The following is a 24839-nucleotide window of genomic DNA, read 5'->3' as shown; positions in this document are numbered from 1 at the left end:
CTATATCAGATGGTAATCACAATGATAAAGAAAAATCACAAACTTTACCCTTTTGTGGATTTGGAGGAGCAATTTGTCCCCGTTAGAACTTGCTTGTAGTGTGGAAGTGATGCTGGGAAGAAGTCACCAGCTCCCTCTGAGCCCCACGGCCTCTTGGAGCAAGGACTTTCCGTGAGATCTAGGGATTGGGGCTGAACTTGAATCATCAGGTACCACACCCACCTGGATCCTCTGAGGTGGACAGACAATCTTGGGGCTACATCTGAATTGGGCCGGACAGTTGGAGTTGTCACTGTTTGAGCAGGAGAGGGTAAAAGAGAGAAGCCCTTTTTCTTTACTTCCCAGTCATACCAGGAGAGTGGAAAGGACAGAGAGGGACAGAACCTTGAAGAACTTGGGTCTTTGGGGACAAGGACAGGATGTGGGGTAATTGCCATTTATGGTTTACTTTGAAAAACTAACATGATTTGTTGAGGGAGGCCAGTAGTTCACTTAATTGCTAGATCTGTCCTAGTCATGTGGCTAACAGCCATTAAGTGATAACAGATTATATCCTGGATAAAAACCCCTCATATGAAATGTGTAACAAGTTCTAACACAGGGGCCAGGACAACATTCATAAGTCAGCTGCTGGACCAATGCATCATGGGTGGATGTAGGAGGTGGTTGTCCCTATCCCCTGCTTCCTCTCCTCTGGCCCAGGTGTGAGGTCTTATGGGAAGGCCACAGCCTAGCCAGACATCACTTCCTGTCCATCCTTCTCAACCACCTTCTCCCAAGGAGCCATCAGGTGAGCAGGCACAGCCAGTATGAACCCTAGCAGGACCTGCTTTCTCTGCGAAGGAATCAGGGTACCCTTGCCTGGGTGTCCTCAAGCGTGAGGTGGGCGGGCAAGGACAGAGGAAGAGGCACCACAGGGCAGGAAAAATCGTGGCTGCCTTGCTCAGGCCTTCATTTTATGTTTAGATTGACCTTTAATCTAGGACTACTTAACAATAGGAATTTAGCCTTTTAAATATGTGCTTACTTACAAATATTCTAGATATACATGGAGAAGAGCTTAAATACAACAGAAAGTGAAATATAGGGTGTATTTTTTTTTTTCAGTGATGGAGCAATGAGGAAATGAAGCCCAGTGCCAATGCTCTCTGCTCACCACTCCTGGCAAGAGAGCCACCAAGATGCTCCTTCACATACATATATCTGTTCTGAAACAAATGAAAATTAGGGGAGAATGCTGAGCTTTATGGATTTTCTTTAAAAAGGTAAAGTAAGTGATTTTTTTGTCTAGTGAAAACCTTTTTTAATACTTTGAAAAGCATGGACCCTTGTTCCCAATTAAAATTCCCTTTTGTCACCTTTCTTTGCATTTTGTGAGCACATATGCTTTGGCACCTTGGAAAAGAAACTTTAATAAATAAGGGAAAAGAGAGAAATTCATTAGTGAATGGTAATAAATAACAATAACTTAAATCTCAATAAATATCTTCTCTATATTTCTGTATCTATCTGAAACAGATGCATTGCATCGAGTAGCTTCTCTGGTCACTGGTGACCACGCATAAACGGAGTTGGGTATGTAACATCCGTCTCTCTGTAAACCGACAGGCCTCGGGCCAGTCTCCCTGGCTGGGGCAGCTCGCGCTTTCTAATACTGCTGAAAACCACAACTTGCTTCCTGTTTCTGAGGACATAAGGAAATACCTTTGGGTTTGAATCATGAAGACAGCCTTTTGGGTTCCTGGCCAATTTCTTCCCATCCTATCACCATGTTCAAAAATCAATCACCAAACTGTTCCCCCAAATGCTAGGTGTAGCTAAAACTCAGCCTTCAGCTTTCAAATTCAAAGGTCATAATCTTTTGATCTTTTATGTCTCTGCTTTTTTTTTTTTTTTTGGTTCCCTCCCCTCTCCTTTCCAGAGTATAAATCCAGAGTGACAGCACAGTGAACCTTTCTTACTTTCAGCAGTAAAATGCAGTGATAAAGGAGTGCCATTTCCCTGGTGTTTCAGACACGTGGAAACAAACCACGGGAGACACACTGGCCTGCTTCTCTATGTGCATCCGCGACTGTGACTGTGGTCGGTGACGGTGGATCGTATCAGATTAGTGCTTGGCATCAGCCAAGTACAAACACCAGCCCAGGGCCTCGGGTGACACCCTGGAACATCAGACGGCTGTTCTTTCTCCTATCCAGTTTTCTGTAGCTGGACTTCGCTCTACCAGGCTCCCATGATGGCTGCCTTCCTCCTCTACTTTTTCCTCTTCTTCCTTTTCCTCTTCTGCCTCCTTGGTCCTCATCTTCCATTCTGGGCAAACATTTCTTGGGAACCTTGGTCCCTTTCTTTGTACTGTAGCAGGAATGCAATACACAGCAGTCTTTGGAGCCGGAGTCAGATACATCCACACCGTTTAGCGGAATGCTTTCTTAGAATATGGTAAACCAGATTATCATCTAAAAATGACAGGTCATCATCAAAGGCGATGGGTCTGCAGCAAGCCTGCCCTACTTTGTCACTCACTAGCCTCTTACTTCGGGATAAATTTTTCAGTATTTTGTCATACATTGTCTCAGCTGCATCACAAGAGCCGCTGCAATACCGAAAGATCAATTCTTCCTTAGTGTCATAGCCCAAACCCAAGTCAGTGACATTTAAATGTATTGCAGTTAAGACACAGCCCCGATTTTTGCCCCTCTGGCCTTTGCGACCTTTTCCTTTGGAATTCTCTGGGTTGGCAGCTGCTGCCTGACGATTCCGCTCTCTTCGAGGAAGCACAGTCATTTGTTTATCTGGTGACCTTTTCAGTCTTTTAATGGTGGCTTGAATAAAGTCCATGACATCATCAAACTGATCAGGAAAATCCTGTGGCATAGTTGCTGTTCAACAAGAAAATAGAAAATACCACATGAGACAACAACAATCATTTAAAGTGATCCCCTAGATCAAATTGTCCCCTAAATACATCAGGACTGGACCCACTATGAAAGTTAAGCTAAATGCCCACCATAACTGCCTATGAACAGCAGCTGAAAATGTACCTTCTAATACTTCCTGAAAGTAAGACTTTCAGTTGAGAGCGTATGGAGCAGGGAGTTGGTGACACACTGCCTTGCAGAATATAAATTTTTCCAAGTGTGGTTTCCATTTAAATGTTTTTGCAGACAGGTAGCTGTGAATAGCCTGACCCTCTAAGGCTGTTTTTCCCTAGTCACCTAGAGTGTGACCTCATTCTCTCTGAAGTGCAGATTCTCCAATTTGTCCTCAAAGCCCTCTAGTTTTCTGGTCCTGGAAAGAATCAAGGAACCTACATTTTTAAATCAAAGCAAAATGAATCAAGGATCTTAATGTATAACCCGGCATTTTGAAACTTTTTTTTTTTTTGCCAGTCCTGGGCTTGGGCTCAGGGCCTGAGCACTGTCCCTGGATTTTCTCAAGGCTAGGGCTCTGCCACTTGAGCCACAGCACCACTTCTGGCCTTTTGCTACATATGTGGTACCGAGGAATCGAACCCAGGTCTTCATGCATGCTAGACAAACTCCTGGCCCATTTTGAAACTTTTATAAGGAAAATACTTGAAGATATGAGTGTTAAGCACTGATATTATAAATAGGACTATAATAACTCAGAAAATAAGAGCATGAATTTAAAAAATCATTAAATTAAAAGTTTTTGCACATTAAAGGAAGCAATGACCCAAATCAAATAATGAAGAGGCAGCATATAGAATAGGGGAGGGGAGCCTTCACTTGTAATAAGAACTTGAGAAATTGTCATAAATGATCTGGTAGACCAAACATTGCAAAATACTGTCATAGAAAAGAGACTGAGCTCAGGGACAATGCCCAGGCCCAGGAGCAGGGCGGTAGCCTTGAGCCGAACAGCACAGGGACAGCACCCAGGCCAAGTTCAACCTCCATGACCCACACACAAAAGAAAGAAAGAAAGAGAGAGAGAGAGAGAGAGAGAGAGAGAGAGAGAGAGAGAGAGAGAGAGAGAGAGAGAGAGAGAGAAAGAAAGAAAGAAAGAAAGAAAGAAAGAAAGAAAGAAAGAAAGAAAAAGAGACTGAGAAAAGCTCTGCTGTTTCCATCTAGAATGTGGAATGCTTACCCTGGCTCTTCCTGACTGAGTGGGACAAGAACTATTTGGACAGAGCACACGAAGACTTCCAGACCTCAACTCTATTTAAAAACTTCTTAAAAAAAGAAATCATAAAGAGATGGAGAAGCAATTTATAGTCCACTAACAAAGAGATTAATTTGTCAAGTCCTTTGAATGGCATGAATTCAATGACAAGAAGGATAGTTAAGTTAAAAAGGAAAAGCAACACAACAATAAGTGCAATGAGAGGCTGTTTGGGAATGGATGTGGCCTTGGCCCAGGATGAGGCCTAGCCCTGCTGTGGGCTACCTCAGGGCTCCTAATCGGGCTGCAAATAGCCATAAGATGTGGGCTTCAGGAGAACCGGTAGAGAAAGGATGAGGATTTATAACCTCCTGTTGTTTTCTGAATACTGCATTTGCTTTGCTGACTAAAAGAAAGGTAAGGACTAGAATAATTCAACACATTTCTAAACAGAAAACAAATTTCTTGTTTGTTAGGTACTAGGCCTTTTATGATTACCTCACCCATTTTCAGACAACTTAGTATAGGTGTGTGTGTGTGTGTGTGTGTGTGTGTGTGTGTGTGTATCTTAGAAAACTGCACTTTAAAAGAGCTATTAGAGTAAATGCTTTTCCCCCTAAGATTGTGCTCAAGCACAGAAAGGTTACATTGTGTCTATCATACCTGAAAGTATTTTATCAAAAGCCTATTAAATTGTAAAAACATAGCAGGTTTTTTTCTGTGTAAAAGGAAATCTAGCAAAGGTGACAAATGTGTGTCTGTGTGTCTATGTGCATGTGTGGTTGACATGCTAAAGTGTCTTAGCTAGCTTTTAGATTTTTAATTGAATAATATAAATTATATATATTTAATGATACATAATAGTGACAAGTCTTGGAACTGGAATCCAATAGCATGTTGTTTCTTGGTTTGGCCAGTTTGGGGGCTTAAACTCAGGGCCTTGGGTGCTATCCCTGAGGGATTTTTTTTTTTTTTGCTCAAGGTTGGCATACCACCACTTGATTTTCAGCTCTACTTCTGACCTTTTGGTGGCTAACTGGAGATACGAGTCTCACAGACTTTTGTACCAGGTCTGGCTTCAAACTGTAACCTCAGATCTCAGCCTCCCAAGTAGCCAGGATGACAGGCAAGAACCATAGACACACAGCAGCACATTGTTTCTTAATATCTAAAATTTCTAGCTGAATAGTTCAGTCGCACAGAAGTGACAAAACTGTTTCTGGGGACCAGGAATATGGCCTAGTGGTAGAGTGCTTGCCTAGCATGCACAAAGCCCTGGTTTCAATTCCTTGGTACAACATACACAGAAAAAGTCCAAAGTGGCACTGTGGCTCAAGTGGTAGAGCGCTAACCTAGAGAAAGTCCAAGGACAGTACCCACGCCCTGCGTTTAAGCCACATGACTGGTAAAAACAAAACAAAATGAACAACAACAACAACAACAACAACAAAACCTGCTTCTGTCCTGGCTGATGCCACACCATCTCCTGACCGGAAAACCACAACAACCTCTGGGTATATTCCAGGGGTATACCCAGATGTGTATTCTTAAAATGTGAACCCAGCTCACATTTCTTCCCTCTGCTCAGAACCCTCCAACCCTCCATTTCCCCCTAGGCAGAAGCCCAAGTCCTTACTGGATAAAAGGTCCCCTCTGGCCTGGCCTCTGCCCCTGGCCTTTGTTATCTCTGATCCCTTCCAGCAGTCCTGGTTTCCTTACCATTCCTCAAAATGGGGCTCCTCAGCCTCAGTACCCGTGACATTTGGGACTGTATAATTTAGGATACATACTAGAATGCTGAGTTGCATTCCTGGCCTCCTCCCAGGAGATTTCAGTAGCATCTCCCAATCCTCGTCATGACAAACAGCAGTTTGTCTAGACTTGGCAGAATGTCCAGGAGGAGATAAATCTTCCTAGTTGAGTTCACAGTAACACAGCCAAGGGACTCAGGCCTCTGAGCTGGCTCTCTCCTCTCTGCCTAAACTCTGTTCCTCAGAACACCCTGAGCTACTCTACACCTCTTTCAAGCCAGTGTCCAAATGTCGTGATCACCTGGTCTTCCCTGACCAAGATTCATCTGCCCGCCCCCACCCCCAGCACGAGGCTGTCTACACCCTCACACACCTCTAGCTGAGGTCTTGTGTTTCTATTGATGCTCTCTTCTTAAGAGACAAAGACACAAGGCAGGAACTGTGTCTGGCGTATTCATTGATAGTTATAATCAAGTCTGGCCCTCAGGGGTCCTGATAACTTGATTGAATGAGTCATGTCTCTTTCAAAGCAGCAAGTCAAGGGGACACGGGGACTTGCACTGACTGGCACCTATATCCCCAAACAGGCCAAATGGCATGGAGAGCCTATGACGATCTGAATAACACAGTCACTTCCTTCACCTTCCTCACCACTTCCTGCAGCTTCAAAGCTTAGTTCAAAGCTACCGCCCCATCCTATCACCAAGATGCATATATTTATTAGAGATAACTAATCAAATATAAAGAAGTCTTTTTTTTTTTTTTTTGCCAGTCCTGGGCCTTGAACTCAGGGCCTGGACACTGTTCATGGGTTTTCTCAAGGCTAAAGCTCTACCACTTGAGCCACAGCACCATTTCTGGCTTTCTTCTATGTATGTGGCACCGAGGAATGGAACCACAGTCTTCGTAAAGGCTAGGTAAACACTCTATCACTAGGCCAAACTCCTGGCCCTAAAGAAATCTTTTTTTTTTTTTTTTTTTTTTGCCAGTTGTGGGGCTTGAACTTAGGGCCTGAGCACTGTCCTTGGACTTTTTTTTCTCAAGGCTAGAGCTCTACCCTTGAGCCACAGCACCACTTCCAGCTTTTTTCTATGTACATGGTACCAAGAAATCGAACCCAGGTCTTCGTGCATGCTAGGCAAGCACTTTACCACTAGGCCAAACTCCCGGTCCTAAAGAAGTCTTTTTAAAAGACTATCTTACAAAGAACTAATTCCATGGTATCCTTGACTTTAAAAGAATTTCTCAGTAGATTATTAGGTAATCTTAGGAACCTGGGAACACAGAAAGTTAAGATAGATTAACAGTAAACTGAACAAAAATGAGCATAAAACATTACTAAAATTTAATACAAATGAATGGTAAATATCTCATTAGAAAAGTTAAAGTTCATGCCTCATGAGCTTGTGCATTATATAATAATGTCTGAGCCACCTTTTACAGTGTCCATATCTAGCCCTGAAGACCTTTGTTGTTTTTGAAAACATTTTCCCTCTTTTAAAACACATTGTCAGCTGGGCACAGTGGCTCACACCTGTAATCCTAGTTACTCAGGAGGCTGAGATCTGAGGATCAAGGTTCAAAGCCAGCCTGGTACAAAAGGACCTGGGACTCTTATCTCCAATTAACCTCTAGAAAATGGGAAGTGGAGCTGTGGCTCAAGGGTAGGGCGGTAGCTTTGAACTGAAGAGCTCAGGGACAGTGCCCAGGCCCAGAGTTCAAGCCCCATGACCCACAAAAGAAAATTGTCAACCGACTGGCTTTTTCATAAGCTTTTAGCACATAACATATGGAGTGTTCAGATAGGTTTGTATTTCAGTTATAGTGAATGCAATTTTAATGGCGTTAGTTTCAAATATTACATGGGACCAATATTGTAATATTTGGGACATAACTTATACTCCATTATTTTATTTTAATTTTTCTACTTGGCCTTTCCCAGTTACCCAAGTAGTCTGTGAATGTACAAACCACTATGGCTTGGGGTGATGTAGTAAACATGTACACTAATGGTCAATATATACCATAATACATTTTTCCAAACTCATATCATGTCTAACCCCAATGTAAACTGTAGACCTTGCGTGATTATTAAGTCAATCTAGGCCCATGGATCGACTGTGGTCAGTGTTCCATGCAGGTAGGGATGTTGACTATGGAGAAAGCTGGGCACTTGTGAGGACAGGAGACATCCTGGGAAACTTCGTACCTTCCCCTTATTTTGCTGTAAACCCAAAACTGATTCTAAATTCAAATAATAATAATAATAATAAGCTTTCTGGCACCTGGAAAGTGTGCTAATCTGAGGTGTAAGCACTCCCTTTCATGGGAAATCTCTTTCTAATGTTGCTAACGTGAAAATGATTTCAGTTCCTATTGTTTAGGCTCTAGATGATGTTTACTGAGTTACAGTATTTTTGTCCCTTCAAAAAAATGTGAAGAATCCAAAAATGTTCATAGAGGAAGTTTTACACAGGTATAAATTCTGGGCAGAAGAATTAGAAATGAGGACAAACACATTGTATTTTTCAAACCACAAAACAACCAGATCTCCAGTCCCAGGCCTTTTGATGCCATTGAATTCATCCACAGAGATACCATGCCTTATCAATTCTAGGCACAAGTGGTGTGGACTAGAAGTCATAAACACCTCACAGGTCTCTGAGAAAATCCGTCTAAATCCGTTCTTAAGAATTCTGGCTGGTATGGTGGCATACACCTGTAATCCTAGAGAGGTGGAGGTAGGAGAATCACAGTTTGAGATTCTGAAAACAAACTAAAAGGACAGACTTGAAGTGTAGCTCAGGTGGTAGACCCATTGAATTTAAGCCCAGTATCACCTAAAACAAAAGATCCACAGGAAGCTCTAGCATCCAGCCCAGGCAAGTAACCAACCTTCAAGGATGAGCTCAGAAGCTAGTAACTGCCTCAGTCTTCCAGGGATTCACTGAGCTGAGGGGAAAGAAAGGATTTGGCTTTGAATTAGCTCCCCAAACTCTTACCTAATGGCATACTTTTGTTCATCCTTAAAGGGCTTGGTAGAATGTTAGATAAACAGCCTATAACTAGGGCCGGGAGTTTGGCCTAGTGGTAGAGTGCTTGCCTAGCATGCACAAAGACCCGGGTTTGATTCCTTGGTACCACATACTTAGAAAAAGCCAGAAGTGGTGCTGAGGCTCAAGTGGTAGAGTTCTATCCTTGAGAGAAAAAAATCCAAGGACAGTGCTCAGGCCCTGAGCTTATGCCCAGGACTGGCAAAAAAAAAAACAAAAAACAAAAAACAAAACAGCCTATAACTAGAATTCACTTAATAGTAAAGCACTTGCAAACCACAAAAGGACATTAAAAAAAGAGCAGATAGGGTAAGCATGTGCTCATTTCTCAGATACACTTAAGAGGATAGATCCTAGAAAACATATCTGTTTCAAAGCTAGAGTTTTTGTAAAATTCAAATGCCTAAATGCATGTAAGTAATCCTTCAGAATGCAACCAAATATTTTGGCATTATTCTATTTAAAATATTTTAAATTTGATGGATCCTTTGTATAAACAGTGTTATTTAAACAAACAAAATCTTGTACTGGGGCACAGCTCTGGGAAGGAGTGGCTCACTGCAAGGCTTTCTCTCCTTTAATTATGGGGAGAAAATACTAGTGGCACCTTAGGAACCCAGGACTGGGATAGTGACTGTTTTGTAAAGTTCAATGAGTTTCTATAGGAATAATGGTTAGGGTTCTATGTAACAGCTGAACCAAAATGACAAAATTCAAAACATTACCTTGGCTAAGCTGAGGCATCCGTATTCTACAATGTCAGATTTTTCTCTTAAAACAGTACAGGTTAACACTATGGTAGTCAGAAAATCAGTATTACACTTGTAGCTGGCTTGTTCTCTTCTGTCATGGTGGACTGGTATTTCGGTTGGCTTTTAGCTTGGACTCTGAGGATGGAGGGGGGATTGTGAGGTCCTGAGGGTCTGCAGAGGAGGAATTAGTCCCGGTACAGTTCCTCTTCTTTGGTAGAGGGGGTTTCCCAGGCTGAGCTGACGCTGGCCTTGGCAGATGCAAAGCCATAGAGAGGAGACAGGTGTCTCTTCTTGTGGGAGGACTTGCTTTAAATACTTCACAGTATTTAATTTGTATCGTGGAAGGGCCAAAATGTTGCACTGAGACTTATAGGAGGGAAGGTTGGTGCTTTTCCTGAGGGTAAGCAGTGTGCTGGAAATCAGCTCATAGGCATGCTTTCTGGGGGCAGGGCCTACTTCTGGGATGGGGTGAGACTTCAGAGTGAGGCCCCAGCACGGTGCACCATGGGCTGTGGAGATGCTGGGCAGTCCATCCTGATATGAATGCTTGTCTACAGAGAGCAGACTGGGAAAATAGACTACCCCAAAGGTGGGACACATCAAATTCTTTGTCTGTCCAAACTGTGAGTAAGTAAGGTACAGGTTTCTGTGTGGATGTGTAGGTGAAGAATGTGAAGAAGAGGCTGGGCGCAGTGGCTCACGCCTGAAATCCTAGCTACTCCGGTGGTTGAGATCTGAGGATCACAGTTCAAAGCTAGCCTGAGCACTAAAGACTGCAGTTAACCACTAGATTTTATCCTTTTGGTGGCACTGTGGCTCAAGGGGTAGGGCAGTAGCCCTTAGCTGAAGAGCTCAGGGACAGCACCCAGGCCCAGAGTCCAAGCCCTATGACCAACCCCCCTCCCCCCAAAAAAAAACGTGAAGAAGAGAAATTGTGTGTGTGTGTGTGTGTGATATGTCAAGTGAGTGATAACTATCACTCTTTGCAAATAAGTAATTTTTACCTTTTAAGAAGATACAAACACAATTTTCTTTCATTAATATTGAAATAGCATTACAAGAACTATGTAGCTAAGTATTATCTTTAAAATTCCTTGTATTATAAAATATTATCAGGCTAAATCTTAAATTATAGCTACCTTTAAGCTCTTAAAAATATGCTCAATATGAAGTATATGGGTGCTTAATTTCCACAGAATCAAGTATAAATCTGACAATATCAGATAGGGCATTACATTCTCACAGATTCAGAAACTGAGGCCCAGAGAAGACAACTATTGGTTCAAGGTTGTGTGGCTAGTAAGGACTCATTGGATTTGATTTTAAACTTTAATCTAGTTGTAGCACTGTACTCTGTTTTTTGTTTCTAAGAAGAAATTTAATCACTGTGCAGCTTTCTAAGTCTTAAGACACAAGATTATTTATGTTATAACATGGGACGATATGCTGCTCTCACCTTATGCATGTACCAAAATCAGGGAAGGAAGTAAGAAATAAATCAACTTCCTGTTAACAGTTCAACATAAAGTAGATGAAAAGTTAGGCTGCTATAGGCCATAGAACACACTCAACAGTCTCCTAGGAGGGAAGAACCATGCCGCACAGGGGCAGCTCTCCCATTCCTGGTTCTTGGATATTAATTCTGTGTCAGGTCTGGCCAATTCTTAGTCACAACCGGAGCACCAGCAGCCAACAGTGGCAGCCGATTCAGACAGAGAGGCCCCATCTCCGGAAGCTCCTCATTCTCTGTCTGGCTCTAGCTGCATAGTTGGAGAGGAGGAAGCCCAAGATTCCAGGCTAGGTCAGTCCCTGACCAGCTGCATGACCTTGGACTAGACACTTACCCTGCTGAGGTCAACTCAATGCCCTCAGGGCCTTTCTAACTTGAAAGCCCTAAGGTATGGAGAGTCCCTAGAAAATACTGCCTGACTTGGGTTGCCAGCCACCTGGCAGCATCCAGCTTGACCACCTTCCCCAGGAGCCCATGAAAGACCACAGTGGGTATTTGGGGATCTAGTGCTATTCAGTCTCTTCAGTTTACCTCTTGGCTCCATGTTATCTGCTATTTTTGAAATAATCCTAACCAGTCTTCTCTCAAATCAAGTCACTTCAGGTGCCCTACTTAAGACAGGCAAAAAGATACGTAGAGAGGACTGTATTTGCTCCTGAAGAAAAACCTGTTTCCAATGGAAGGCATCCTCACACCTCAGTTTCCACTGGCTCCAGTAGGGCTGGCCCCATGGCTGGTGGAATTCTTGTATACTAAGAGGACACAATACCAGATCACAGGCTCAAATCTTTCAGTCCTTGTTACCTAAAAGATAGATACTAAGCTTGCCACTTCCTTAACATCTTCATTTTCATCCTTTTTGGTTATGTTTCCAGTATGTTAAAGACTCCAAGTCTAGAGCTACCAATTTGATGGTGAGAGAGCCACAGGTTATCCTAGAGCCGTTAATTCTTATTCTTACTTGACATCCAGGGACTTCCAAAATGTGCAGCAAGGGTCCACAAGAATGTTGCAACTCTTTGAAAAGTTGTGTAAAATATTATCCCCTGCTTCTGTTTCTACATGATGATTGAGTCACTTATTTGAACTAATTTTCAAGAAAGCCCATAGATAACTAAGCTCTGAATGTGGGGGCATCCTCCATTATGTGACAACCACCCTTACTTTCCAAGTTTGAACACGGAATCCATCTAGTGTTAGGTAGACTGCCTTAGTCAGAGGCTGCTGCTGGGTTAACTGCAAGCATGGTCCATAGCCTCTGTTCTAAAACCAGGCAGCAGCTCAGACAACTTACACAGCCATTATGACCTTTTCCAGAGCTCCCAGTACATTCTCCCCACCACCAGTGGTTTGTTGACAATAGCCATGACATCAGTTTAACAGTTTAGTTGAAAAGTCTTTGCACTGTAAAAACTCTACTGTTTTGTTTTTGTTTTCAATAAAATTTCTGAATTCTCTCAGAGAAGAAGAAAAAGACCAACTAGAATGCAAACCACTTCAGGATATAGAAAAAAAGAGTCCAGGCTATACTTTTGAAAGCCACTAAAATGTCATTTTAATTACTGCCTCTACCCACTTTGACCAACATAGCCTACACTTACTAGTTATACTATATTTTGAACCGTAAGCCTGCAACCCAACTAAGAAAACTTATTGGTACTTATAGTGAAATCACTTCATGAATGCAAATAGTCAAAACTCCACTTAGAAAACAGTATATTCATTTCATTATTCCTATTCCAATTACTCTGATTCTATGTATGAGGTCAGTACTTTCATTATAGTTATACTACTGAGTTACAGTAATTCAGATGAGTCCCCTGGGAGGAAAAGTACAGATTCTCCTGCTCTTTAATCAGGAAAACACACAACAGGGCATCCATTTGTCAGCTAATCCATGAACACTTGGTGTGAGCTAAAAGCACTCCACAGCCAGCAATAAACACCCCTAGCTAACAAGCACACACCATGAGCTCTGCTACTGCCCTTATAAAAAACTTAATAGGGAAAGGCGAGAAATTACCCAGTAAAATTAAGTGGGCAAAAAAAAAAAAAAAAAAAAAAAAAAGCACTAAGGAAAAGAATTCTTGAGATGTTACCAGAGGCAGGAAGCAGTGTGTGTGTGTGTGTGTGTGTGTGTGTGTGTGTGTTGGGGTGGGGGAGGGGAGACTCCAAAGGAGCCAGGTAGAATGTCTCTTCTTTCTCCTTCCTGTAGAGTCAGGTCCTCAGATTGAGGGGTAGCAGGATCCCACTGAGATTCTGTACTTAACTACCTGGTCTTTCCCAGGGGACCATCTGAGTAGCTAATGAAAGGAAGGCTTAGGGACTGGGACAAAAGTAAGAGCAAGACAAGATGATTCAAAAAGAAAAACAAGAAGGGTGAAAATTTTCTTTTTTAATCATTTGAACTTGTTTGCTAAATTCCTGTAGTTAGCGGAAGGATTTTTCTAGCCCCCATAACATAACTTAGTGGAATCTAAAGGCTCTTCAGGTCTTATCCTGAGATAAATGTATTTGTAAAATTCCAGAGTTGTATTTTAATCCCTGTTGACTATTTGGGGCTCTCAGAAAAGCCACCACTGACTGTTCTGGGCTGGCAGGAAGTGATCTCATGGCCTGGTGGCATGCACCTTGTTCTGCTCTCAGATTGGTCCTTGCCCTGACTCTGGTTAAGTTGTTTCACTCCTGAAGCTCTGCTTCCTTAAAACAGCAACAGTCATTCCTTCACACCAAGGTTAATTAAAGGCAAGTTTTGAGCTCCATTTCTGGCCCCTAGGAATCATGTCACAGATGGGTCATCACACCTATGGTCATTCTTTGGTCATGTTCCTACAGGGTCAGTAGCATAAAGGTCAACTGTACACTCTTCAGACCAAGGCAAGATTACCTTGGAGGGGCCCCAGACCTAGCCCAATCTATAGAGGAGAGACAGAGGGCTGGGCCCTGGAGGCCCTGACACAGTCTGGGCGCTGAAGGAGTGGCTAGTCCTCTGAGTCTGTCTGCTTCTCTGTGTGCTCCATAATGGCTGACATTGAATCACAGGAGGCTCAATGGCTTCTTTTCTACCTTCATACTGAAGCATACATCCCTCAGCGGTACATGACAGCTTCTCTCAGCTGGTTAGTAGTTTTAAGGGAGCTAGCTAGTCTCCAGCTTCCAAATGTGCCTTCTCCTACAACTGAATTTACAAATCCTCTCCTTCCTCATGCCTCTTTTATATTCCTCCTTGTTCTTTCGTTATTGCTAGAGATATGCTTGTCCTCATCTTGGCTGTTTTACTGTGAGGTCCTCAAATATCACACAAAGACATTCAGACACCAGCTCTTAGAATCAAGTAATAAACAAGAGTTCCTGGCATGAGGATCTATGAGGACCACGGACATAGTACTCTGAAGAAGTTTACCAGAATCTAGTCACGTGGAAATATCCAGCTAAATCTATGGATAATCGAAGACAAGAGGAGTTTGTGCTTTTTCAAAAAAAATTCATTGCTATTGCTGGGCAGGGGGAAAGTGGTGCTGGGAACCATTTTAGATTAAAGAAGAAGGATAAAGAGACCAGGCAGACAAATGTAATTTGTGAGTCTGAATTTCAACAACATTATAAAGAGCATTGCCAAAATTGGGGAAAATGGAATATAAACTGCTCATTGGATACCAGTATTTTATCAGTTAAATTTCCTGAGATAAATAGCTGAGTTGTGCTTGTGTAAGACATTCTCCTTACTCTTAGAATATATGTGCAGAAGTATTTAGTGTTATGACATTTGCCATGAATTCTCAAATAGTTCAGTGAAAAAAAATGAGGGAAAATGCTATAAAGATGTCAGTCTTAGTAGTGTCATAGTTTTCTGTAGACACTAAGGAAGACAGCATATGAATAATACTGAAGCTGTGGCTCCATCCTTCATTCTGGTGAGGCTCTCCTGGGAAGGCTAGGGTTCTTATCTGTGTGTCTGTCCAACTATTCATCTTATAATTAGAACCCAGAAGTGAGGTTGCTGACCTGGGTTGTGTTTGCTTTGAAAATGAAGTCAAACTTTTTTTCACCAAAAAACAAATTTTACTTGCATTCCTTAGTTTAAGAGTATGCCATGAACTAAAGGAGTAAAATTGGTAAAGTTCTGTCAAAAATATATTTAAAGCATGTTCCCAAATGGGCTGGAAATGGCATACAGCAACTTAGAGAAAGGTTTGATGTCGCCTTAAAAGTTTGCAATTTCAGTATGTTGAGTGGCCGGTTTGCATACAAACAGAGGACTTTGAACTTTTAAAGCCATGCCTTTCCACCTCAGTTTCCACTTCCATTACAGCCACACAGGGGTGGAATTTTATCTACTGAGATAACCACAGTAACTGGGGCTAGTGGTTGCCTACTCTCTATTTATTCAAGCTTCTTCCTGTCCCCATGGGGGCAATCTCAGCACTTTCTCAGTCACATGTCTCCACGTGAATGTCACTTGCATTTGGCAGAATGGTAGTGATCTGAGAACAAGTATTCCATGAGGCTTTCCAAAGTATGTCCCCTTATCAGCCACTCAAGGAGACTGCTTTAGTACCAAGAGTTAGCCTTCTCCCACTGTGGGAAGTATCAGTATTGTGGGAATTCTTATACAGAATGTCTTCCCTAAGAGGGTCCACATCTGGGTGTTGAAGTCACCATTAATGAGACTGCTATAGGCCCACTCTGATCCAAATATAATTTTTTTTTTTGCCAGTCCTAGCCTTGAGCTCAGGGCCTGAGCACTGTCCTTGGGTTTTCTCAAGGCTAGAGATCTACCACTTGAGCCTCAGCACCACTTCTGGCTTTTTTCTATGTATGTGGTACCGAGGAATTGAACCCGGGTCTTCATGCATGCTAGGCAAGCACTTTAACCACAAGGCCAAACTCCAGGCCCCAAATATAAATTTTCTAAAAAGGAGATCTAAAAGAAGTTTTAATACCATCTTTTATTTCTATTAACTTGCTTGTTTGGTTTTCTTGGAAATCTATGTTTTAGGACTAGTTAATGTTATTTTTTTCAACAAGCCAAATGTTTGTGTTTTCTTAGTCTACTCAACAAGGAGCAGTCTGTGTTGAGCTAATAAGATTAGCCTTGGGAATAGCCATCTGAGGTTTGAAGTCTGCTTTCACCACTTAGGAGATCTATGACCTCTGACAAGTCTTTAGATCCCATTTCTTCACCCCTAAGTGGGGATAACTTTGTTCAGTTGAATTCCCCAACTGCTTGGTTTTAGGGTGAGATATAAACTGGGTTAATCATGTGGATAATGAAGAGGACCTGGAACAAATGCCTTTAATAGTGAGTTTTTCTTTTCAGTTGTTCACTTATGTAAGGGTTAATAGGTCAATTTACACGTGCTTGTGCCCTAATGCTTTTTAAAAGTAAGAGCATGATACTGCAAAATGAGAATTATGCTAATGTCGGGGACTCTATTCACCAATAGCTTGGCTAGCAGTTGCTGCAAGATAGTTCTGGAGCAAGATCCTACTTCTGTTACCTCCCTGCTGTAGAAAACAGAGCAGACCCCCTTCTGGACTGGATTTTATAGCCCTGAATCATCACTCAGCAAGGTATCTTACATTACCACCACTTCTCAATGCCTCATCCTAGCAGTTGAACACTGGTCTGTCCTCCCTGTATCTGACACCTACACCTTCACTATATTGTCCATAAAATGTTCTGTGCTGCTTAAATCTTTCTTCCTGGAATTCTTTTCTATTCTGATCAGAATGAACTCAGCCAAAGTAAACTCCTCACAAAAGTCATATTAACTGTTTGCTTGACAGTTTGTCATCCACTTTAGTTTACAATAAATGATTACAAGTTAATCCCCAAGTTTTGCCTTTTTCTTAAAAAAAAAAAAGAGCTATGTAGCATCTAGCACAAAAAGAGTGGTCTTTAGTACTTGCTTCTTCATTGAACTCAAGTGTATAATTATAGAACAAGTATTTTTATCAAGTAAAGGCCACAAGTGCTAAATTTTAAAAAAAGATCAAAGGAATATCAGGAAGGAAAAATGCCCTCCTTTCATTTTTATATCACTGAAAGCTAACACTTTTAAGCTCATTGCTTAGGTTGCTGGACCAGTGTAATGTCCTAAGACCTAAGGCTATCCAATTCAAAGGGAGCCTTAATGCAGTTCTCTGAACAGTGATGATTTGAAGTAGGCCTTCGGACTAAGGCCAGGGGAAGGTGCTGGTCTCAGATCTCAAGTAAGGGATCAGTGTCTCCTAAAAGAGCCTGATATGCACTTCCTTAATTCCTAAGAGCCTGTTGCCAGCTTACATAGTGACTTTATTATGGTATTTGTTCCTTCATACAGTCAGAAGCAATGGGAAGCAATGAAGAATGGTGTTTCTGTATTCCGAATTCGCTATCTCCTAATATTAGATTTAAACGTTTAACATGTATCTAGTGCTACAAGCTTCCTCAGTTGTAGAATGATAGTTCACTACAAATTTCTTTTTCTGGGATTATGAAATACTTTAAATAAATGCTCAAGTAGGGTGAATTAAGATAGAAACGGCTCTCTCTTGATACAGGAAGCCTTTGATCATACCCAGCTCTGGTTCCCTTCTTCCTACCAAGGAAGAGGGCCTTTCTCATGATGAGAAAAATTCCATAGGAAATATGTGGGGAAGGGAGCACGGCCTAGTGGTAGAGTGCTTGTGTAGCAGGCATGAAGCCCTGGGTTCGATTCCTCAGTACCACATACACAGAAAAAGCCAGAAGTGGTGTACAGCACTACCTTGAGAAAGCCCAAGGACAGAGCCCAGGCCCTGAGTTCAAGCCCCAGGACTTGCAGAAAAGAAAAGAAAAGAAAAGAAAAAAGAAGGAAGGGAGAGAGAAAGAAGGAAGGAAGGAAGGAAAGAAAGAAAAAGAGAGAGAGAAATATGTAGGGAAGAGGCAAAACCTGGGAAGGGCCAGGGGTAGCCAACCTGAGGGCAGAATCCCAGGATATGCTGGCCTGCCTACGTGCTGACCAACCAACTCTAGGACCCCAAAATAGCCTTCCTCTAAGGCTGACATCTCTCTCACTGTCTGTGCTATGGCATGTGACTTGAAATTTAGAGCAGTGCCCTGGCAGAACCATGGCAGAACAGAGTTCTCTGGGGTCCCTGGGAAGGAGCCATTAGAAGGAAGGTGACAACTCATAGCTACAATCTGTATTTATGGACCACAAGTATTCCAAAGCAATATCTCATTTAATTCCCAGGCAGTTTAATATGATCCCTATAGTATAAGATGAGGGCTAGGTATAAACCCCATCTGATTTGAAGGTGTCAGTGTCTGTTCTTTCTTAGAACCCTAGTGATGTTTTTGCTCTTTACTTCTCATCTGTAGATTATTGATATGCACAGCAGGGATTCTAGCCTGGTCATATCTTGAATTGCAGTTCAGATACATCACAGTTTATGAATGAATGCAGGCTTTTAAAGAACTAGCCTGATATAAAAGATCATTTCTATAGGAAAATTCCATATCCTGCTACCAAAATGGTAGGTTGTAATATCACTGGATTATAACAAATTGGAATTAGTTGTAATTACAATTTAAGAATGTACTGCTCAGTGTCTCTCTTCTGGTTGGATTGATTCCAAGCTAAACTTACACTATCACCCAAGGTTCTTTCCTGTTTAATTTTTCACACATACTACAGATGTATATTCTCAGGAAAGTGTGTTCCCTGAGGATTGGGACTTAGTTATCTGTCAGGTGTGCCAGTTTATTCCTAGTATCCAGGCCAGTGCCTAGCACTAACTGGCATACATGAACTATCTGCTAAAGGAACACTTGCATTGAGATTGCAAAAATGAAAATGCGTACTTTATGCTTTTATCTGAAAAACTGATTCAGAGTTAAAATGTGGAATAAAACTACAATGACTTAATAAACAAGGCTTCAATACATTCAGGGAATCTTGTGCAACACATTTTACCTGTTAGTTGAAGATCTTCCTCTCATAGAAAGTTTCCCCTCCTATATAAAGTCCATCTCTGTGGTTTGGGGAACCATTGGCCACAGATACAATAGACTTGTCTCCTCCTATCATGCATCTTATGCACTTTGGGTAAGTTACTTTACCTTTTTGGATCTCAGAAAGGCTTCCTTTCAGCTTTAAAATGATCTGGTGAATTTCACCTTATCGGTTCCTCATACATGCTTTCACTAACCCATCATCTTAGAGCAGATAGTAGCAAAAGGAAAGAATAAGTAAATGAACAAAGGCAGTCAAGGAGGAAAGCCATAGGTGTCCCAAAAGGCAAACTATAAGTCTGAATTCAGACAAGAAGTCACCAAACAGGGTGACTGTGGGTCATTTACATTTAGCCAACTGCCAGGCAAGCAAGTTAGCCAGTTAGGGATCCTATTTGCTTACTTCATACTATAATAGAACAGAATTCGGGATGTTTCATTTGCATTGGAACCAGCAGGACACACGTGGTCTCAAGGGTAAGTGTAGCCTGGGTACAGCCCCAGGTCTCTTTTGAAAAGCACATGATAGGCTGTGGTCAATGTGGTGACAGTTCTTAATCACTAAGTTCTAGGTATCTGAGAGGAACTAGAGCAAACTGAATTTATAGTTCTTTCTACTTTCTATTTCCAAATGAAATGCAATGACTAAATGTTTTTCTACGCCAGCCTTGGCCAGTTGCACCATGTACAGTGCAGAATATAAATGTCAGCACTGTGTCAGGGAATGTTGACACTGGGTGAGTTTTCAAAGCCTGCACACTATCATTACTTTTGCCTTTTCCTGCACTGACAGTCTGCTACCGAATTGGATATACCTGGAAATAACTCAGTTTGGCTTAGAATATAACTCCGTTTCAATTCATGATCATTTCTCTTGTCATGTTTCTTCTAGGATGGTCTTCCATAGGTAAAACAAAATTGCTTTCTAACGATTTGAATAAAACAGAATGGTCAGCATCTTGTCCACTGGTGATTTAGCACCAGTTTGGGAAAATGGAAACCATCCTCCTTTCCCAGTCCCTGAAAGCAGTGGGATCGGTGTTAACCTGCTGGCTTTGTGGCCGTGCCACTCAGGAGTTAGAAGTTCTCTTAGTTCTGGCACTTTGGAGCAGAGGGCTTCCCTCCCTCCGGCCCTCTATTGTACAATTGTCTACTGTTCATTGGGTTCTACAAGTAAGTTATTCACAGTCGAGTGTTAGTTGAAAGCACAGTAACAATTAGATCTAAGAGCCAGTTTTTAAACAAGCCCAGGTAGACAGGATATGGCAATCATCCCTCCAGGAATTAATCATCTTTGTAGTCAGGCTCCCCCTTTTCTCTCCCCCCCTCTCTCCTCTCTCTCCCTTGCCCATTCCCTCCCTCTCTTCCTCTCCCTCTCCCTCCCTCTCTCACTCCCTCTCTCAGGTGAGGCAGAAAACTAGTCTCTTGTCACTGTGTTCCTGTTCTTCTGGCCTCCCCTGTTAGAATAAATGCATGAAGGTGAGGGCAACAATTGTGTTTTTAATTTAATTTCTATCAGATAAACATTTATATATACTAGATGTGTGCCTGAAACTGAAATCCTTAAAGATAGGTTTATGCAGGTAATTGATGGAAACTCTTGAATTTCAAAACCATATTCTCTTTCTAACTCTAAATCACTCTTGAAATCCTAGTTTGCCTTAGAAAAATGCCATTTTCCATTTCCTGGCACTTTTGCAAGAAGATGCTTTTGTGGATGCAATTAAGCACGAAACAAGCACATCACATTTTATGGGTTGTTTCCTAGCCCACGGCATGGAATTTGTGGGGGTTCTTAGGGTGTGAAAGATTCAGCTTCTGGGCTGGTTTTGCTGTGATAAGCCTACAGTACATTTTAAGCAAAATGGGTAGGGGGGTTAATACTAAGGAGGATGGGGAGGAGTAGTCAGAGTTATCACCTGTTGCTTTACTGGGATTGTGTCAACATTTCTACAGACTCTGCAACAGTCTGTAAGTAACGTGTCCTCTAGCCTATGTCACTTTATGATGAACAGATGAGGATCTCTGAGTAGAGGGTGTTATAGCAAATCACACTTGACATGCTCTGATTGTTTTTGCTTGTAGAACAGATTGATTTTTGACTGCTCCACTACAGACTTGCCTTCTAACAAAAATAACTTGCTTTCCCCTTAAGCCTAGTTTTCCCACAAGTGTCTACAGCTTCCCCCCACCTCCCCTTTCCCCCAGCCTGCACTATTTACCTCTAGCTCTTCCTAGAGCGGGAACTTTCCTGACACTTCCCAGAGGCTTCTCCTGGAAAATCTCTGCGTTTCTCTCTCTGGTTAGGTTTTGTGAAAACCCCAGCCACTCCCCTGACAGGCACGATTTAGTTTTAAGTGTGCTCGTTTTCAGAATTAACCACAGCCCCACGTGGAAAGGACCGTGGGGGAGAGGGGGGGGGGAAAGGTGCGTGTGCGCAGGTACAGGGGCCGCGAAGGAGCGCAGGCGCCCGTGGCGGAGGAGGGGCAGCCCCGCGTGGATGCTGTTCTGCCGGGCCGGCCACCCCGAGCCCCTCGCGGGCCAGGCATCCCGTCTGGGCCGCCCGGCAGCCGCGGCGGGGCGGACCCGGGGTGCCTGCGTGCGGCGGGCGGGAGCAACCCGGGGTCTGCGGGGAGGGAAGGGTTCTTACAGTCAGGGCTCGGCGCGAAGGGCGCGCGGCGGCGGCCGAGGGAGCGGTCTTCGGCGGGCGGCTCGGGAAGCCTCTTACCGGCGGGCAGCGGGAAGGCGGACGCGGTGTGGAGCAGCACCAGGCAGACAGCCACCACATCCCATAACTTCATCTTAGAGTCCCGTCCGGCGGCGGCACCTGCGCGGGCGGGCGGGCCGGGGAAGGCACGTTAGTCACTGAGGTTTGGGCCCCGGCTTCCCGGCCTGGCCGCAGGCCGGGCGCTAGGCGCCCCTCGTCCCCCGTTGAAGTCCTCAGCTTCAGGGCCGCAGCGGATCGCGGTCCCCCGGGTCACGTTCTCCGGCAGGGGCCCCCTGGCTTTCCCGGCGACCCTGGGATTCCTGGCCTCGTCCCCTCTCCCCGGCCCTGGCTGGCGACCTGGTACCCAGGCTGAGTCCTCCTCCCCGAGGAGACCATCCCTCCCCGCGTCGGCCTCTCCCTTTGGTGGGTGTGTGGGGGGGAGTAAGCGGGTGCACGCCGCCGCTCAGGCCTGGGAGCCACCCCCCAGCCGGGCCCCGCCGCCCACACTTCGGTCTTCCAGCCTAAATGACTACTTTGTCTCCACTTCCCAAGGTCACCAACACCCAACAGCGCGTGCAAAGCCTCCGCGGGGTGTGAACGCGCCGCACGCTTCCGCGCGGCCCGAGCGGGAAAGATCTGTCTCTGTCCTGAAAAGTTGAATCCCATGCCCGATCTCCGACACATTTCATTTGCTCTGACGTCCGGCTCGGTGACTCGGAGTCGCCGGCGTCGTGCGCCTGGGTCCCCAGCCCGCATACAGGCTAGTGCCGCCATCAGAAGGCCTAGACCGAGGCGGCGAGGCGTCGGTGGAAGCTCTTCTAGCGAGGGGCACCTCTTGACTTAGGCCTCAGGTCCCCAGAAAGGAGGGCCGAGGAGCTGGGGGTGGGCGAGAAAAAGGCCCAGGGAACTTGGCGCCAGGCCCCACCCAGCGAGTGTGTGTGTGTGGGGGGGTGTCAGGCACTTCCACACCTCGCGGTTCTCGTTTCCCGGGGCCCACTGACCAGAGAACTCTCCAAGTAGGAGATTCCAGAGGACTACTTCCCACGGGGCGCCCCCTGGAAACGCCCCCACCCCCGACGGATTCCTAGAGCAAACCCTTCCACTGCCCCTGCCCCTTTCCTCCCCCATTGATTTCTGGCTCCCTGGCGCGCCGGCCTCCCCGCCCCCCCCCCCGTGCCCCCTGGTCCCCTCTCTACCCCCATCTCCACCCAGCGCTCCAGCGCAAGCCTTGTGCAGGCCACCCGGGAAAGCGTTTAATTGGGCCGCCACCTCCCACCGCAGCGGAGTCGAATGCATTTTCCATCCCCTTGGCGTCAGTTGTAGACGCAGCTGTTGGGCTGGAGACCGGGTAAGGACCCGGAACTCCGAGGGCTGGCGGCTGCGAGCGCCCCGGGCAGTGCGGGCGGGCAGACCCGCACGCCTCCGGCTCATCTCTGGGTCCCGGACAACTCCCAGGCCGTGCGGTGCGCGGCGAGCCCCGAGGGGCGCTCGGGTGGCGAGGCCTCCCGCCCGCGGGCTTCGGCCCTGCCCGCGCCCGGCGGCGGCGTGCGAAATGGCTGGCGGACCCGGGCGGCAGGGAGGCGCGGGGTTAATGCGCCATCCCAAATCGTGGTGCCCGCCGGCAGGAAGCGGCGGGGGCCCCAGATTTCCCTTCCGCACCGAGCGCGTTTTCCCTTTCCCCCGCCTGGCTGGCGGAGGGCTTTCTCAATTGGACGTGAAGAGCCTCGATTAAAAGTGTGGCGAAGCTGGCAAGAGAGGGAACACTCGTACTCTCCCGGCCGGCCCAGAGGAGGTCCCCCCGCTCCGACCCGAGCAGGGCGCCTCTGCACCCCAAGATGAAGCTCCCTTTCTCCCGTGGCCCGGTCCTCGGGGTTCGCTGGGCGCAGGGCACGGCGCACTCCCACGGGACCCCACCTCGCGGCTTCCCCGTTTAGGGTATCTCTCCAGACACGCAAACGGGGTGCCCCCGTCCCCCCCCCCCCCGCACAGCTGGGTCCGGGCTGAGCGTGCGACCAGCTTCACACGCGGCCACGTGCGGGGACCGAGGTTCCATCCCCGGACCTCCGGCGACCCCACACCCCCTCCAGAGACGCGGCCGGCTGTCCCCGTCCGAGCCCGGGCCTCAGGGGGCGCCAGCACCTGAGGGGTCCCCTGGCCTGGGGGCGGGAAAGACTCCCAGAAAAACCGGAGTTCGCCCGTGCGAAGTCGCCGCGCTCCACGCTTCCGAGCTCCCGGCACCAGGGGGCACCAGAAACCGCTCGAGTCTCTCGCCGGCCCGGAGGCCGCCCAGTCATTTTCAGTGTAAAACCTCAAGAGCCGCTCCCTCGAACCCTCCCTCCGTGCCACCTGTGGATGCCCTGCCCGGCAGGCGTCCCGAGCCCCGGCTCCCACCCTCCGCGCCTCCTCCCCCCTCCTCTTCCCACTTCACCTGCGCCGCCGTTTCTTGGCAACCCGCTTTTTAAAGACGCCTCCTTCCCCGTCGTCCCCCAGACAGCCTGGCCGCGGCGACCGCGGGGTGAGCGCTCGCGCCCCAGGCCCGGGCCCTGCACCCCCGGCCCCCGGCCCCGGCCCCGCACCCCGGGGGCTGTCAGGTTTCCAGGTTTGTTTGGGCTGGGCCTTCAAGAGCCAGGTCTCCGGGGGGTGAGGAGAGGGCTCTGCTACCAAGTCAGGGGTTTTCTTTGGGGGACAAGGACAGAAATGACCAAAGGAACTATTGCACTGGGCAGACGGAGGCCTTGATCCCCTCTGACTGCCCAAGGGGGGAAAATGCGGCATGTTTCCGCAAGTACGCTTGGAGGGTGGGGCGGGGGCGCGGGTCTGTCTGAGTAGAAAGCCTCCGGCCCCTGAGTGCTGGGATTGCTGGCAGGGGTGGGGTGGGGAGCCAGCCCACTTCCTGGACACTTGACACTTGTCACTTGTTGCAAAGGCGACACCTCCCTCCCCCCCCCCACCCCGGGAAG

General features: G+C 45.7%; 1 protein-coding gene across 3 annotated transcripts; it reads right to left on the bottom strand.

Annotated features, from left to right (window-relative positions):
- Positions 1–1065: 1065 nt before the first annotated feature.
- Positions 1066–23182, bottom strand: Gdnf (glial cell derived neurotrophic factor). 3 transcript variants are annotated; one of them, XM_090331166.1, is made up of 3 exons: positions 23149–23182; positions 21823–21999; positions 1066–2879 (listed from the first exon to the last, which is right to left on the bottom strand). In XM_090331166.1, exons 1-3 carry the CDS (start codon positions 23180–23182, stop codon positions 2395–2397), a joined length of 696 nt encoding a protein of 231 aa, XP_090187292.1. In that variant the 3' UTR covers positions 1066–2394. The 3 variants fall into 3 exon arrangements, with proteins under 3 accessions (XP_090187292.1, XP_090187293.1, XP_090187294.1); XM_090331167.1 differs by lacking the exon at positions 23149–23182 and having other exon boundaries at positions 21823–22006; XM_090331168.1 differs by lacking the exon at positions 23149–23182 and having other exon boundaries at positions 21901–21988.
- Positions 23183–24839: the final 1657 nt, after the last annotated feature.

The sequence above is a fragment of the Megascapheus bottae genome, chromosome 4 (assembly GCF_031878675.1).
Source record: "Megascapheus bottae isolate mThoBot1 chromosome 4, mThoBot2.hap1, whole genome shotgun sequence".
In the NCBI taxonomy this organism is placed as follows: domain Eukaryota; kingdom Metazoa; phylum Chordata; class Mammalia; order Rodentia; family Geomyidae; genus Megascapheus; species Megascapheus bottae.
The sequence above is the reverse complement of the archived record's forward strand: the minus strand, read 5'-3'. Positions and strand labels throughout refer to the sequence as shown.

Coding starts and splice junctions, on each gene's coding strand:
- Gdnf (XM_090331166.1), bottom strand. CDS start 23,182: ATGGAAAATGCATTCGACTCCGCTGCGGTGGGAG. Junction 22,000..23,148: donor CGACTCCGCTGCGGTGGGAG/GTGGCGGCCCAA, acceptor CCGCCCGCGCAG/GTGCCGCCGCCGGACGGGAC. Junction 2,880..21,822: donor CTTCGCGCCGAGCCCTGACT/GTAAGAACCCTT, acceptor CTTGTTGAACAG/CAACTATGCCACAGGATTTT.